General features: G+C 44.6%; 1 protein-coding gene across 2 annotated transcripts in view; it reads left to right on the top strand.

The window, feature by feature from the left end:
* Positions 1-17362, top strand: part of LOC134861032 (vang-like protein 1) — a 34896-nt gene extending 17534 nt beyond the window's left edge. The window contains exons 4-9 of one of the 2 annotated variants that reach the window (XM_063877998.1): positions 7096-7527; positions 8060-8235; positions 12258-12391; positions 14515-14662; positions 14836-15070; positions 15201-17362. In XM_063877998.1, coding sequence (XP_063734068.1) covers positions 7096-7527; positions 8060-8235; positions 12258-12391; positions 14515-14662; positions 14836-15070; positions 15201-15461 — 1386 coding nt within the window. In that variant the 3' untranslated portion in view covers positions 15462-17362. Of the gene's footprint in view, positions 1-7095; positions 7528-8059; positions 8236-12257; positions 12419-14514; positions 14663-14835; positions 15071-15200 lie in introns of both variants that reach the window. The other variant, XM_063877997.1, reaches the window with a different exon arrangement.
* The last annotated feature ends 21 nt before the right edge of the window (positions 17363-17383 follow it).

The raw sequence follows: 17383 nt of genomic DNA, 5'->3' as shown, positions 1-17383 counted from the left end.
AGAGAAGGTATGTCAGGCTTGTGTTGTTTTGTTCGACTGTAGATCAGTCGGTTGGATGAACAGGTTTTGTCTTACCTTTTTTTGATCTTCCACACACACACACACACACACACACACACACACACACACACACACACACACACACACACACACACACACACACACACACACACTGACACACATGCAGCACCATGACACCACAGTGCTCAGTGGGTCAGAAGCAATTGACGGAGAGTGGCGCTGAGGCAAGAGGCGAGCGGAGAATGAGGAAGAGAATTAGAGAGGATGCCTTCAGGGAAAGATGGATAAAAGGAAGGGAGGGAGGAGGGGGGAGGGACAGAGGAGGATGATGGGGAAAAACATTTGGAGTGCAGCGATGGCACCTAATTGCTTTTGTTTACTCTCCTCTCTGGACTTTATTTACTGTATTCCTCCTTTCCTTTTCCCTACCCTCCTCTGCTTCCCCCATCCATCCATCCATCCGTCCTCTTATCCCCCCTGCTGTCAGGACATTCCATGTGATCATCTCATCCCTCTTCTTCCTCTCCCCGCGCTCCACGGCTCTCTGCCCTTCTCCATAAAGCCCCTGACATTATGTGGCAAGTGAGCACACAGTCCCATACGATACCTCCTGAGGCATGATGGGAGAGATTTCTATATAAAGACGGATAAAGAGGGGCTGGGCTGCAGATCAGGAGAGAGTCAGGGAGGTCACACACACACTCTGGGATGGATCGGGGGAAGGAAAGCAGCACAGAGACGATGTTTGAGAGAGCGGGATTGAGCTAAAGTTTAGCGCTTGAAGATTTCAAGATGCAGTCGCCAACGGTGATGGATGCAGAGGAGGAGGATGAGGTGTTGCAGGTGCTGGAGGTTTGCGAGACTATAGAGGAGATTAGGGAAGTGATTGTCACCACCATAGAAGAAGACTCTCATAACTCTCCTCCAGTAGCCAGCTCGGGAACAGGGACTAAACCAAGCCAGGTAACACTGACACTTATTCTACCTTAACAAGTTCAAATGCCTACTTCTACTGGATGTCATGTCTTATAGAAATGGCATTTTTTTACCCAGAATGCAGTTCTGTTCAGGATTAAGAATCCAATACTTGAAGCAGAATGGGTAGTTGTCTGTTTTCATTTGATTTGATCTCAGAAGAGGATGCATCTTGTAAGACAAACTACAAAACAAAGCAGGCATTGACTTTTGTCAGCATTCGTCACTTACAGAATAGCTTTCCTTTCAAATGTACTACAAAAAATAGACATATTGTTGATAGAATAATGCTTAATTGCAGCCCTAGTGGAGATAATTCACACACATAGCATAACAAAGGTTAGGATCTAATTACCAGGTATCAGAGCTTTTAATAAGAGTTCCAACACTTAAATATGTCTTGTTTTTCAGCCTCATACTTCACTTTTAAGATGTTCATTCAAGTGTAATTCTCCAAGGTCAGCCCAGGTTTCTGCATCAGTGTTTTGCTAAATTTGAAGTTCTCTTCTCCCCTCGTGGTTACCTGACCTCTCTGTGAATGAGACGTACTAAGTTCCCCTCTTCACAAAGCGCTGTTCGGCTGTCAGTCTCCCATTGTCTCACTGTCACTAATTTATCCTGAGAATTAGTCGAGCAAACTTTTTCAAGTGCTTGCCCTCCTTGTCCTGACAAGTTGTTGGCAGCTCCGCACGCAAAGGTGGCTTCAAATGGCTGTGAAGAGCTCTTTGGGAATGCATGTTGCTATATTTTACTCAAACACACACACACCTTGCCTCCCAGGAGTGAGTAGAGTGCACTTGTTCCTGAGCTTTGTTTGCAGCCCACTTACGGCCGAACAGAAAAACAGGCTTTTAGTGGATATTTGATTTACTGCAGGAGACAATGGCTGTTATTTATACTCCGCTGCAGAAAGAATGCAGGAAATACTCTGCTGAAAGCTTTGTGAAAGCACGCTGGCTGACATGGCATGCTATATATACCTGCTCAGAGTTTGTTTGAAGTTGAAGTTCAGTTAGTTCACTTCATTTCACCTTCTTCAGGTCCGATTGTGCAAAATATGTCTCAGGTTTTACCTTTAATTAGATTAATCCAGAATATAAATTTGTATGCAAAAGTGTTATTTTTTGGGGCAAAAACCACTTCAACTGTCATGTAATTAATCATTTCAAACACCATGAATGCCTTTTGAGCCAGGGCCAATACCGATGGGGAAATCCCGACAAGCCATCATGTAATTCAATATGATCCAAGCGGGGGAGTGTTCGGTTCAGATGTCGTGCTGGACGTGTTTAAAGCTCAGCAGCTCCTGTATCATATTGCAGTACTTTACAGCCTGGCCAACATTTCATCAAAGAAATAGTTTGATGGCACATTCCTCCTCTTATCAAACCCCTCGCTGAAACTGCTCAACGTTTTTTAATGATGTCCTATCTTCGCTCGGATGCAGAAAGTGATTTCCTCAACAGTCGGCTGCACGTGTTGCTGTTATGGAATCCTAGAAATGGCTCTTCTGAGAACCACTATTTTATCTGTGCTTCATTTTGTCTGTGGTTTTGCAGGTGGCTGTATAAATCAGTCCTCTTTTCCTTCGAACGACGGCCGAAATAAGAGTAATTGAATGAGAAGACCTACACTCTCAGGTCTGTAGGCTTATTTTGAAGTTGGGGCATTAGACCTAGTTAGCCTAGCTCAGCATAAAGACAGGAAGCGACGTGATGGTACTTTGGTACTTCCGTGAGTTTTAAAGGAGCTGGTAGATTTTTATTTATTTTAACAGGCCAGGCTAACTTGTTCCTCTCTGTCTTCAGTCTTAATCCTTAGCTAATTGCTCCTGCATTTGTTGAGGTTTGATATCTTTTAGCTATCATTTCCGACCTATTCTGTAGATGCACTATCTTTAACGCTTCTTAGTATTTTTACGGTTTCATCTGTTTTCCCATTTTCCCAGCCCTCCTCTTCTCTTGTGTAGTGGTATGTGAGAACACGTCACATCGGATGTTTCCATTATTTAGTTTCCAGTGGAACGCCTCAGCTCCTCCCAGAGTGAGGAATCTCTTGTAAAACCTTCTCCGATGAATAAATCACTGCAGACGTAGAACAAGAGTAGACCTGACAGGTGTTTAGTTGAAGCGCGAGGGGTGTGTGTGTGTGTGTGTGTGTGTGTGTGTGTGTGTGCTAATCATCTCTGGCCCTTGAACTTACACTGGACTCACCCCCCCACCCCCCTCTCTGGATCAATCCCTCTCTTTAATTGGCTGTCTTGTTATCGAACATGTTTCTCGCTCTTCTCCTCTTTGTTCCCTCTGCCTTCACTGCTCCTCTCTGTTTCACCCACTTTCCTGTAGTGAAACGTACTGCTGGTACTGAACCAGATCAGCCTGTAGTGGTTTGTTAATCCCGTGAGGAAATGTGGGTCACTGATACCTATTTTTAGCCTTGCAGGCTAAGGAAAAGCCCAGGTAGAGTAGTAGCACAGTAGTAGTAAAGATAACAACAACAAAAACTATGTCCTATATTTCATTCGCGTTGAGACAGTGATGATTGAATCTTTTAAGGGGCGACTATTTGTTTAATGATTATACATTTATAATTTGCTGCTTGGATTGATTCAGGCACTGCACGTTTATTTGAACATTGAATCCACTGTGTCTGTGCGGTTAGTATGGAGCCAGCACACAATTAAATCAGCAATGATTCCAGGAAGGGAAAGGATAAATATATAATGTGATAATCAGTTCAGAGATCCTAAGAGGTTTTCTTTTTGCTGTCTTCCCCCGTTTTCAGCTCACCATGTCTTGGCTGTAAAGCTTCAAATTGAGTTAGTCTATGTGAGTAGAGTTCAGGAAACCAGACGTACAAATGTGTTACATCGACACAACATAGATGTTAGTTCATTAATTCCACTTTTCAACCATTTGTTAGTCAGCAAAGGGCAAACAAAAGTAGCCAGCAATGCCTCCAGCTATCACTCCATAAGACTTTGCTGTGTAAAAATGGTGACTCTTTAGAAGAGTCCTTGAGCAGTGAGTGACCCAGAGGTCTGAAACAAGCGATGACTGTTGATGAGTGTCGGCATGAGAAGCTGTGACTCATGTCTCCCCTGGGTGCTGTGCAGGTACACCGTGGTCAGAGAGACACTCTATATACAGCTAATGCCTATTGATTTCCTTTCTCTCTCACACTCACACACACACACACACACACAAACACGGAGCACGCTTGTGTTCATTAGCTAGACGGGAGTCAGACAAGATTAAGACTTGAGAATCTGTCAACAGACGAGAGGAACTGTGCTCAACACCATGTGGATCAGTCATGATTACTCACCTTATAACTGGTGGTAAACACTACACATTAATAGGGTAAACATTTGGTCTTATTAATAGATTACCCACGCAAGGATTTCTGGCTCAGAGTATGAAGGTATATATTCTTTGTGTAAAACATAACTAATCGATGTCCAGATGAAATTTCCCGAGTTTAATACTTAGTTTTTTATGTCTCAAAATACAAATAAGGCAGTATCTTCTGCTTTTGGTCAAATAAAGGGAATTCTCAAGAGACAAATACGTAAGCAAGTTATAAAAAAAACACCTAAATGTGCATTTTGGATGTTTTCCTTCCTCTAGTCCGGAGGGTGATTGATAAATGCTTGCTAAAGTGCCGTAGCGTCTGTCTGAGAAGGTAAATCAGGAGACATGACTGTAGGTACAGGCTGTGCTGGTTAGCCTCCCTGTTGATTTGGTAATCTCTGTATCTCCCAGGCTTGTGGCTCGCCTTGTGTCGAGCACTTCTCTCTGCTAATACAAAAAGAAAATAACGAGGTTGCGCTTACTTTTCTTCTCCGGAGGGGATAATTGCTTCTTGTGAGTAAAGGCCTGTTGCATTAGTCTCTGTGGAGAGGCCTCTTCAGTCCGCCTCGGTCATTATTCATGGAGTGGCTTTCACTGTTCTCTTTCTGAAGCAATCTTCACTCCAATTGACTGGACTGATGTATGCATTATTTATGTTTGTCTGTGCGTGTGTAGCATTAGTTTTCTCTGTTGTACTATTCTGTCAGATATATTTATGACCTCCAGTTCTCAAGTTAAATACTTAAACTTGATGTGGAGTTCACCCAATGGTACTTTTGAATAGTAACATTTTTACTGTCGCAGGAAATTCCCCCGGTTTTGTTTAACTCCTTCTCATTTCTGGGTGAGCTTTTATCAAAGTGGCCGACTGACATCTGAAGGCTTGCATTTTTTCTGGCTAGATCACGTCATAGATCTGTAGAGCGCGTTAATTTGCATAAACATTATGCACCTTCGTTTCGTATTGCAAGCTATTTAAGAAGTCCATCCTTTTGTTTGCATTTTGTTTGGTAGTCAGCAGGCTAGGCTAACTAGCTTCTACTCAAGTCTTTTGTCCAGCCTTTATTTGACACTAGTTTGTTCAAGTTGGATTATATGATGGAAAGTGACCAAACTATTTAAACAGACGGCAAAAAGTAGACCTGTGACAGCAGTGCTTTGTTGTTTATACTGTCAAACTTCTTAAATATGTACTTAAGTTTAATTTACGTGCAAGAATGAATGAGATGCGGGCTTTCAGCTCTCCCAAATGTCAGGCGGCGTATCAACATCTTCCCTCGTTGACCTTTTGAACCCGAGTCATGCATTCCACCGTCTGGTTTACAGCTCCTGGGACGGGTCACTCCTGATGTTTCGCTTCTTTTCTCTACAGCATTGCAGACAGTCGCATGATTATTTACAACCGCATTGTCATGTCAAAGGTCAGATGAAACTGAGATCGGTATCGGAGATGGAGCTCAGACTGACTGTGGAAAACTACCCCGACAAGTCGACGTGAATGATAGCGCTGTCAGGAACATAACATGTTTGGATGTTTGAGGCTCATTATTTTTGGTTTCCAGCCTAAAATAATTGCACAACCAAGGGGTTTCCTTTGCAGTTTAAATTCTGTTTTTAGAATGAGTATAATACTTGTAAGCATTTTTCCAGCAAAAACTACTTGAGAATTCTGCCCGGGTCGTCCATTGTTCTCCTCTATCTGCTGTTTTAACCCCTGAGGCCACTTGGCTACTCTCTGTCCCAATGCACCACCCTCCCATCCCCCTCAGTCTGAAGTGATCATAATTTCCCCCTCTCTGCTAGTGGTGCAGTTATGATGTGTTTTTGTAGGCCGACACGGACGTGAGCCTCTCAAGGACTCCTTGAAAGAAATCAACCATTGTATTTAGAATAATGCACACATATAGATCTTTGGCAAACACACGTTAATGATAATAGCCGAAAGACTTGCAAACCTAAAATGCTAACTCATTGCTACACACATTTTATACAATCGTTAAAAAAGGATGTACTACAGTGGTAATAGATTTGGGTAACAGTGTGTATGGTTCCTTATCAGTCGCTTGTTCCCACAGTGGCATTAGCGGCCTGTTATGACTGCAGTGTAAAGAGTTGTTATCTTTCTTCTTCCCGCGCCTCTGCTGACCTTCCCTATCGGCGGATGCAGTCAGACCCAGACGTCAGCGTAAAGCCCAGTTGGCAGCTCGTTCTGTTTACTTTTTCCACTTCCTATCCATCCCCTTCTTTCTCACGTGCTTGGAAAAAACCCACCATGTCTTTTTTGTTGAGCTGACGTCAATAGTAAAAAAAAACAATCCACTACATGAGCCCCAGGTATTGGAACATGTTTCCCATTCTAATTCAGTCGAGTGAGAAAAGGCTCGGATAGGAGCTTTAATATTTCTATCCTCTGATGCCGCCTCACACAATTTCCCCTCCAGCAGAGTAGCTGTACTGGGCCCACTCTGCCATTGTGGTTTTGTTATTGTGCATTTGCTAGACCTGCCGAAGTCACTGGGTGCATCTGAATCCCTTTCAGTGTTATTTCACTGAATAAAAATCTGTGGATCGAGAAAACACCTTTTAATAAAACCATCTGAAGGATGATTGTTTTTATGCTGCTGTTGTAAATGAGAGTCTGCATGATTCCACACATGCATTAAAACCATGTACTCACTGCATGCTGTGCAGAGATCAGTTGAACTGGACTTTCTGTTAATGGACTTTTTCTTTCATTTATTTCCAGGATGATAACTGGGGCGAGACCACCACGGCCGTCACGGGCACCTCGGAGCACAGCCTGTCCCAGGAAGACATCGTGCGCATCACCAAGGACCTGGAGGACAGCGTGGGGCTGGACTGCCGCCGGTACTTCACCCTGACGCTGGCCGTGATCCTGGGCCTGCTGGTGTTCCTGACGCCGCTGGCCTTCCTGGTGCTGCCCTACATCCTGTGGCCGGAGAAGCTGCAGACCTGCGGCACGGCCTGCGAGGGCCTCTTCATCTCCGTGGCCTTCAAGCTGCTCATCCTGCTGCTAGCCGTCTGGGCGCTCTTCTTCAGGTCGCCGCGGGCCGGCCTCCCGCGGGTGTTTGTTTTCCGGGCGCTGCTCGCCGTACTGGTGCTGCTCTTTGTGATGTCCTACTGGCTGTTTTACGGGGTCAGGATACTGGACACACAGGTGAGTTAAAGGAAGGAAATGCAGGCATCAAAAAAGCAAATAAGGAAAATTGTAAATAAGCAGAATCATAGTCATGTTTGTATCCCCTGGGAGATTAGGTTAGGTGACAGTTGCTCCCAATAAAGATATTTATCTAAGGATACAAATGAAATGTGAAAGAAAAACAAACAAATATTTGCACTCTTCTAAAAAAGAAACATGGAAACACAAGTCTACACACACAGAACCTAATATTTCCTTGAGCTGAATATGCACACATTAACTTTTAATGCCTTTAGAAGATCAACAAACGATTCCCTGTTGGTCCCTTTCAGAATGCATGTTAGGAAAACACTAAAAAGCTTGCTCTGAAATGCATCTAAATATTCAGATGCTCTACATCTTGTCTTACTTATCTTGTCTCTTAAATGAGATCTTGTGTATGATCTCATTTAAGGTCCCTGCAGGAGTACTTTGTGTATGGAAATGTTTGCATGTAGTCTATATTGTGTTTACCGTGCTACATCAGTAAGAGGTGCATTACTGTTCCCAGGACGAGAACTACCAGGGCATCGTGCAGTACGCTGTGTCGCTGGTGGATGCTCTGCTCTTCATCCACTACCTGGCCATCGTGCTGCTGGAGCTGCGGCAGCTGCAGCCGTGCTTCTCCGTCAGCGTCATGCGCTCCACCGACGGAGAGAAGAGGCACTACAACCTGGGGCAGCTCAGGTGAGAGGCTCACAGTGACCGGTGTTAGAGGAAGCACACCTGTTCAGTGACTTGTGTTGTAAGAGTTATTCATTATTCTATATTATATATAATTATGACTTTTTCTCTCATATTTGTGTCATAGATATAACTTTTTGTCTCATATTTTGAACTTTTATGTTCTAAATTTGACTTTATACTATTATTATGGTATATTACTCTTATATAGACATACAGGTGCATATCTAAATCTTCCATATGAAGCTGTTTCTAAAGACTGAAAGCTTTGAGAGCAAGATGGCCGAATACCCAGATGGCCTCTGTGCATGTAGAGATTACAGACGGAAGCAGTAAGAGGAAGGGACAGGAAAGAAGGTAAAGGGAGCTAAACTGATCTGAGCGACAGGGGGAACTCCGAGGAGAACGTGGGGGGATAAAAGAGAGGGAAAGGAGGACATGTGGGCGAGATGAAGGCAGAGGAAAAGATGGAAACTGGGACACCAAGCGAGAGAGGAGGAAAGGAAAACAACAGTTACACTTCGGAAGTCAAAACGTAGAAAGGGATATAAAGTGTTTAGTCAGAAATGGCAGAAAATGCAAAGACAAGAAGGTGCACAGACACAGTGGCTGAGAGGAAATGGTGCCAGGAGAAAAAAGAGAGGGTGGGGGTGACTTCAGAGAGGAAACTCCCCCCCCCAAAAAAAGAGCTGCAGACGCAGGGCGGAGTACAGAGGAAAGACCCAGGAGACGGAGGCGGCGAGAGACAGAATAGAGAACGCAGGATTCATTATTAATAGGAGGGTAGTGTCAAAGAAGCCTATGTGGGAATGAAAGAAAGGAAGGGTGTGTGTGTGTGTGTGTGTGTGTGTGTGTGTGTGTGTGTGTGTGTGTGTGTGTGTGTGTGTGTGTGTGTGTGTGTGTGTGTGTGTGGGGTGTGTGTGTGTGGGGGGGGGGGGGGGGAGGGCAGATCTGACTAGACCTACCAGGTTTTTCTGAGAAAACACAGGAAGATCTCATGTTTAGGATCAATATGCAACACAACCTGCTGAAGGACAACGACTAAAACATGATGGATTTAAAGATGGAGCTTTTCATGACTGATACTATCCTACATCTACTCTTACACTTATGTCTTTTCCCCCCGTAGTTTCACAGGTGGCTGGTTCATCATTTATGTGTCCTGCACTCAAATTGTTTGAGTGCTGTTGAACGCAACGTGGAAAACTATCCATATGGATTTATTTGGGGGGGTTTTCCTTTCCTGTAGTGTGTTATATAGGTTTTTGTGTATGTAAATAGAATAGAACTCACCCTGAATCAGTATGAGTGTTAGAAGAGGTCATCTAGCATCACTACTTTCTTTCTCTTTGGACTATTGTTGATATTTCCCATCTTTCATTTATCATTAATAACCAAATGTGCCGTGCTGAACCTTTAACCTTTAGGCTGAATGTGTATTGATATCCAAGTTGACTTAGCATTAGCAGAAACAGGTCAGATGTGTGTGTGTGTGTGTGTGTGTGTGTTAGCCTTGGGGGTGTTGTCCTTTGTAAGCTGTGCCATTGACGGTGTGCTTGGCCGCAGCCGGCTGTAAACTCACGGCTAACGAGAGCTCCCTGCAGACCGGAGCATCTGGTCAGCCTGACACGCATGCATGGACACGCACTAGCATAAACATGTGTGTTTGCATGCGTAATTGCATCATATACATGCAAATGAGTCATGAACAATGCATCATAGAGAGAGAGCCAGACAAGAGTGTGTGTTTTCCTCCTCTACTTCACTGCCCACATTCCTGTTTCTCTGCCATTTATCTCTCCCTTATCATAAAGGGGACCTAGCCTCGGCCCCGGGGCCCTGAAAGCTTGTCTCTGTCTGCCTGGCCTTTGATGCCAATCTCCAGAGGAAGCCTTTTTTGTCCCCTTGTCAGACCAGACGAGTCGAATATGAACACATTCCTTCCAGTCGGAGAGGGTGGGGGTTAAACACTCACTGCTGGGGACTTCCCAGTTTACATTCCCTGTCCAGTCCCTCCTCAGAGACATTAAAGGGTGACTACCTGGAGTGCAATTCTTTAATTCCATGTAAGACGCTATGAAGGCCAACGTGGTTTTGTGTCATGTTTGCTCAGCTTAATAATTGATCGTAGTCCGAAAGCGGCAGGAACTCTGACTCAGCATTCATGCTCTAAACAATGGTGTTGTGTGTCTGAATGCTTAATGGAAGAGAGGGCTGTCCGGGTCTCTGGGGTTAAACATGGGAGTTGTTATCAATCTTTGGAAACGAGCGCCTCCTCCAGTTTGCTGATACACACTCTGGTGTGTTTGTTTTCCTACAGCGGTTGCTGAAATTGTTGGTCCGACTTGAAGTCTAACACACACAATTATTAAAAAGCTGCTGCTTGTTGTTCCATCCACCAAGGGAGTTTTGTGTTCTGTTTTTCGGGAGAACTTCTGGCTTGGTTTTCATGAAACGTGTAGGGAGGTTGATGCGTGGGCAAACAGAAAAAAAGTTTACATGTTTGAGCTGCAAAATCAAAGGACTACTACACCAGTGTAGCTTCTTGCTATTTAACTGCACAACAACACCATCAAGGTGTACCCACTCAGAGTGTCAACCTAATATCTTTCACTAAGAAGGCTAAGCTTTGTGTTCAGTTTGAAAGCAGCATTTAAGGAATAACCTTTTTCTTCTTCAGGAAACTTCATAGACCAAAAAACCTATGAAATGTTGGAGCGGACCGAATCACAGGGAGGTGTTTTGATGCGGGTTTGCTCTTTTTAAACCTAAGGCTGTAAAATGCCAGACCCAGACAGTCCCTATCCTCTCATCGCTCATCTGTAAACCAATCTGAGCATCTGTGCAGTAACTCTGTCAGCCTGTCATGATGCTTCTTACTAAGACTGTCAGCAGATAACAGTAGAAATGAACTCCTGTATATCTCTGTGGTATTTCAGAGATCTGCACATCATCTAAAGTTTGTTCTGAGCGAGGTATGGACATAACAAGAGGTCAGAGAATATATGGAGTGCTTCTATCGGTGGCTCAGAGGTCATGCAGCATCCTCCTTTGGGATGATAGGAAGCGCATGCTGCATGAGCTGTTCATGTTTATTGAGTTAGCCCTCCACGTGGCCTATGGAATGACACAGGGTGCAGTGAGGGCTTACTCACCAGTGAATGCATCCACACACAGCCAGAGAAGAAAAGGGCCAATTGTCAAGCACTAAAGTCCTGTTGTGGGTCAGTCAACAGCTGTCCACATCTGCCGTCGTCCTGTTGGGATAAATGCAGGTCAGAGAACAGTGCTCTGGGTTGTAGCAGCTCCTAATCCCTCTGTAGGCTGAAATACTGCTGTGTAATGAGTGGTTTAATATATCTGCATTATTTAGCATGGAACTTGTGCCGATGAGATCCCATTTTCATAACTTCAGTCACCACATGGAGGCTTTAAGCCCTAGCTGCACAGATTTCATTTCCAAAGGCTACAGCCTAAGTATTGGTACAACCAAGCACATGGATCAATGCTGTATCCAATCATGTCGATGATGACCCAATGATGCTTTACCCTCCAGGGGATGTGCTGTGTTGAAAAAACACTGTTCCTAGTGCCAAGTATATAGACTCAGAGCCTAATGTAGCTGCTTCCAAGAAAACTGAGGTTGTGTGTAATAAAAGACCCGATGATTTATGTCACGTGACATGTGAAAACAGCCTGCTTGTGTACAATTGGTTTAATAGTGCTGTATTGTGAAGGACAAGACCCGACATGCCCAAGGATCAGCATGTGGAGCCACATCAGGCTGAAATGGTACTGAATGCTACTGCCTTCTTCTCCCAATCAGGGCTTCTAACAGGGAGGCCTGGAGCAGAATGACATTGATAGGGCTGCAAGGAAATGCAGAAATCTGATTTGCTGTTTATAGCCTGGAGCTGTGGATGGAAGTAATGAAGCTGCAGGGAACTGTTGATCCTGCTCACACACCTGATTTCATCCAGAATATTTTCAATAAAGCTTCTCTTTTGTTCTCCTCCCCCCACCAGCATCCAGCGGGCGGCTCTGGCCATCTTGGAGCACTACTACTGCGACTTCCCCGTCCACAACCCGGCGCTGCTCTCCGCCTCCAAGTCCCGCGCGGCCAAGCACCTGGCCGGCCTCAAGGTCTACAACGTGGATGGTGAGTTCCCAGCATCCCCGGCTGATGGTGAGTGGGACGCTCTTTAAACTCTGTGTCTCTGTCCGTGCTTTTGCTTCTCTGTTCTCGTGTGGTGGGGGTCTGCTTTTCTTTACTAATGCTTCTAACATAAATGCTGGTGTAATCGTCACACTCTATAACAAGTATTTCACTTTATTTACTTTCATCGTAACGTCCGTTTTACCTTCAATGAAAAATATTCTCAACAGGATTTTGTTTTAAACCCTAAATCCTAGGTTTCCTTGTTTAGTTTGGGACCTAAAAATATCAGTCAACAAAGCAAACCAGGGGATATTTTAAAAAACTGAACCCTCAAATGTGTTGGCATTCAGTAAGTGCTGCAATAATTCACTGTTTCTGGGACAGATGAACCGTCTAAAGCACATTTCAAGTCACTGCAGGATTTCCATACAGTACTGGAATTTCTGCCTGGAAGGAAGGAAGTAGATCCATCATATAATTGTTGAAAATATTATAAATCATGGGTGATTTGTAGTCAATGGGCTGCAACATGCAATAAAGCCAGTGTGGTTACTTGATATCCGCCTCCTCTCTCCTCCCTGCTAACCCTTTATAAAGCCTTGAGAGAGAAACTGAAGGCCTACCTTTTGGACAGTAAGTTCTAACTAAAGCACCTGGCTGCAGCCTGCAGTTCACTTACAAAGTCAGCGCTCCTTCACTCATTAGCACTCCTCTCCGCCTGCCACAGGTTGATGAAACAATCACAGCAGCTGTTGGAATGTAACACAAACCCTCTTTATTAAATCACACTGTCCCTTAATTGTGCTCGAGCTTCACTGAAGTGCCCTGACCTCCTTCTTCTTCTTCCTCTTCTTAAATGTTAGTGGAGGACAGTTGTGGATAAATCCATCGCTATAATGCCATCGCTATCCTCATTTCTCTCTCGTGTCTCTTCCTCCTTCACTTTCACCCTGCAGCAGCTGCTCAGGGACCTTCCTCTCTTCTCTCTTCTACTTCCCACTCCATCTTTCCCTCCTCAGCTGCAGCAGCAGCACTGTAATAAATAAGACAAACTCAGGGACAGACAATAATCTTTCCAAGATTAAACAGTGTTGAAGCCCTGAGCGCAAAGCGGCCATAACACTCAATTACACTGCATCCACATGTGCTCGGTATATCCTAGATGCCTGACAAGCTATTTGTTTTTCTCAGCTCCAGATAGTTGCAATTGGAAATGAATCCCTGCAGGATATATGGAGGATTTTAAGTGCTGTCAACAAACCAAATCAAACAAGAGACAGAATGCAAACACAGTGTTATATTTAGGCTTTCACAACTAATGTGAAACAGCCAAAAGTGATTTATTTATTCTCATCTGATTTGCTGATTCAGGACAACCAGAAAGAATCAATACTTATCCATGTGTTAAATAGAGAATGAAATAAAGGTAATAATCACATGGGTAATGTGTGATCACTACAGAGACTCTTCTAGTGTATTTGTAGGTGATGATGAAAACAGAAGACATTTATTCAGGCATTTAAAGTCAGTGCAAAACATGGTGCAACAGATACTCAAGTTACCTTACCTCACATGGTTTTCAACATTGTAAATCGTACCCATAAATCCCATGTAAGTGCAGTAACAGCAGGGTCTAAAGACTTCCTCCTCTGCCATGAATTATTCTGCTCATGCTCGATCCCTGCCACCACCCCCCCCCTTAATAATTCAGCAGCTCTGCCTTCTTCAACATCAGGCGGGGCTCATCAGCAGCCTGTATTTCCTAACAAGTAAACTTTTCAAGTTGCCCGAGATTCTTTAATGGGCCTCCTGAAGGCAGCGCCGCAAAGGGAATGTTTGCATATCACTATGTCGGTGTGTTTTTCCAATGATCAAAGTGCAATTAAAAATGACGACTCTGTGTGGCTACTCCCGTCAGCTCCTGGGGGTTTTATATTGCCGGTGATAAAGGCAAATGGACCGTGGTTTATGTGCATCCATAATCTCCTGCTGCTTTAAAGCATGTTGCACTTGATGTCATCACCCCAGATTTCTTTGTTCCTTTACCTGAGTCTCTAAGTCTTTACCTGTGGGATAGACACACAGTCGATAAGCCCTCCTGTGTTCTCTCTGTGTCGGGACAGGTCCGGGGAACAATGCAGCAGCAGGGATGGCTCACTCTCAGTCCAGAGCCATGATCGCAGCTGCCGCCCGCCGCAGAGACACCAGCCACAACGAGCTGTACTACGAGGAGGCGGAGCACGAGCGGCGCGTTCGCAAGCGTAAAGCACGGTAACTAACGCCATCCTGACTTGACTAGGACAAGCATTACCCCTTGATGACTCTAGTGGCTTACATCTCAACAATAGGAAACAAAGACCAAAGGAAATACCAGTTGCCTCATTAGTAAACACATTTTCCAGCCCCGCTTATACCCATAACATGTCTTCACTTCTGTTCCTCAGACTGGTGGTGGCAGTGGAGGAGGCGTTCACACATATCAAGCGCATGCAGGAGGAGGACCAGAAGAAGACTCCGGGGGACGTGATGGACCCTCGGGAGGCGGCGCAGGCCATCTTCCCCTCCATGGCTCGCGCCCTGCAGAAGTACCTGAGGACCACCAAGCAGCAGCACTGCCACAGCATGGAGAGCATCCAGCAGCACCTGGCCTTCTGCATCACCAACAACATGACGCCCAAGGTCAGGCCTCTGACCTCTAATCCATCACGCTGTAGCTGGACATTTGGTTGTTAATTTAAGAAGGAATTTAGGATTCGACATTACATAGACTAACTATTTCTTTGTGTGTTTATGTGCCTCCCTCCCCCAGGCATTCCTGGAGAGCTACCTGAGTGCCGGCCCCACCCTGCAGTACAGCCGGAACCACTGGCTGGCCCGTCAGTGGACGCTGATCAGCGAGGCGTCGGTCACCAGCGGCCTGTCGGACGGCAGCATCTTCCAGCTGAAGTGTGTGGACTTCAGCCTGGTGGTGACCACCAAGAAGATCCCGTACATCCAGATGTCGGAGGAATACATCGACCCCAAGTCACACAAGTTTGTGCTGCGGCTACAGTCGGAAACCTCCGTGTAGCACTCCAAACGTTCTCTTTTTTATTCCTCACCCTCTCAGATGTTTTCACTTTGGGTTTGCAGTTTTTATTTGTACTTTTTTTGGATTTTTATATATTATATATGAATATAAATTACACTCATGTTTGAAGATATTGATCTTTATATGTTTGATTTGGACGAAATCAAAAGAGGCGGGATAACGCTCGCGGCGGTTGGACTCGGACGCCTCGGACACGGTTACGCTCACCTGCAGCAGAGTGAGTGCATCTGTGTGTGCACGTGTGTCATTTTGGGTCAACACAATCACTCCTTCCTTTTGCTGGAGACAAACCACTAAGGACGTCGATGTTTTGACTTGGATTTAAATATTTGAAACCTGAGGAATATGCTGCCTGTGCTGCGTCTTGTCTACAACATTTGAAAGAATTCAGACCCTCTTTTGGACGCATCAGACGGAAGAACCAAATGAAATCCATCGGGCGTAAAAACTTCAATCAGACTTTGTATCAAGTGCACATTTATGTTTGTTTCTAAATTAAAAGACAGAAAGGATGATCCCAGCCTGCTCAAAAAGGACGTCGGACTGTTTTCCTCATCCTTACTCCTACACCTGAAGATCTCCATGCTTACTCTCGCAGCCAAAGTGGGACAAGGTTCTTCTCCAGGTGCAATGGAGCAGGACGACGGATGTTTCCACTCCAGTTGGGAACAACACACACATGTTAAACAACGGGTGAACTCCCGATGATGCGGATCGTGAGAGACGCTCGCGGACGCATGCCCAAAAACATTTGCCCTGCCTCACCGGTTCACTAACCTTCTCAGGTCGCGATGGAAAGGGAAGGCAGAGACAGAAATAACCACGTCACTAAAAAAATACTACTGAATACTTCCTCTGCGGTTACTGAACTGAAGTTTAAATAAAGTATGTTCTCAGATAAAAGCCCAGTCAAAAGGTCATGTTGTTCACATGACATATTGTTTTGTCAAAATACCGTCAACATTTCCTGAGGTTTTTCACATTAAAAGCCCAACTACATAGCCCCGTGCTTTTAATTTGAAAATTCTGGAGACTCTCTGCATTGATGGAATAAGTGCTGTGGAAATACAACAGGGCTACATAAGGGCCACTATTTGAGCATGGACAGCACTTAAAGTATGATTTTATCCTTAGGGCTCACACTGTTTGCTTGTATGACTACAATTCATGCAGTCAGAGATGACAAAGAGTGTGTGTGAAGGGTGGAACCTCCTCTTAACTAGTCTGTCTGGTTTCTTTTACTAGCTTGTCTCACAGTGAATCCCTCCACCTCAGAGGATCTTTCTTTCCCCTGATTAAACCAGAAAAATGTAATTGAAGGGCACGCAAACAACACTAATTGGTCATAGCCTGATGAGGCATATTAAATAAAGTATTTAAAGAGAAAGATGTGTGAGCCTGATTAGATTTTCAGGGCTGTCTACTACTGCCCTCTGGCGGGGAAACCTGATATTGTCGGTGTGTGTGCCTGGAAGCAGCAGCAACACACTGCTCATTTTAGCAACAAAAAAAAGGTGTCCACTTTTAAAACACCTGGGGAGAATTTTCACTTTGCTGTTTTGAAAGGTCACATTTTGTACCGGCAGAGGAGCTTTGTATGACCCCGATGTGACGGTGCCTCCTGTTTTTACACTGTATCTATTTATGTAAACATGCATGTGTGTCTGAATGTATGTATGCCATTCCAGTTCACATGACCCCATCCCCCCCCGCCCCCACTCCTCTACATCTCCACCATGTGTTGCGCTGTTGCCAGGTTACAGTCCGCTGTTGTGGGACGGATAGATGATGATGTTGATGATGATGCTTTGGCGTTTGCAGCATTTGGTTCAGTTTCACAGCATTTGTAAAAAACAATAAACATTTTTATGAATTTGTAACACTGCTGTATCGGACTTTTG

This window comes from Eleginops maclovinus, chromosome 24, assembly GCF_036324505.1.
Source record: "Eleginops maclovinus isolate JMC-PN-2008 ecotype Puerto Natales chromosome 24, JC_Emac_rtc_rv5, whole genome shotgun sequence".
NCBI classification, from domain to species: Eukaryota; Metazoa; Chordata; class Actinopteri; order Perciformes; family Eleginopidae; genus Eleginops; species Eleginops maclovinus.
This window is presented reverse-complemented; position numbering and strand designations above follow the sequence as displayed.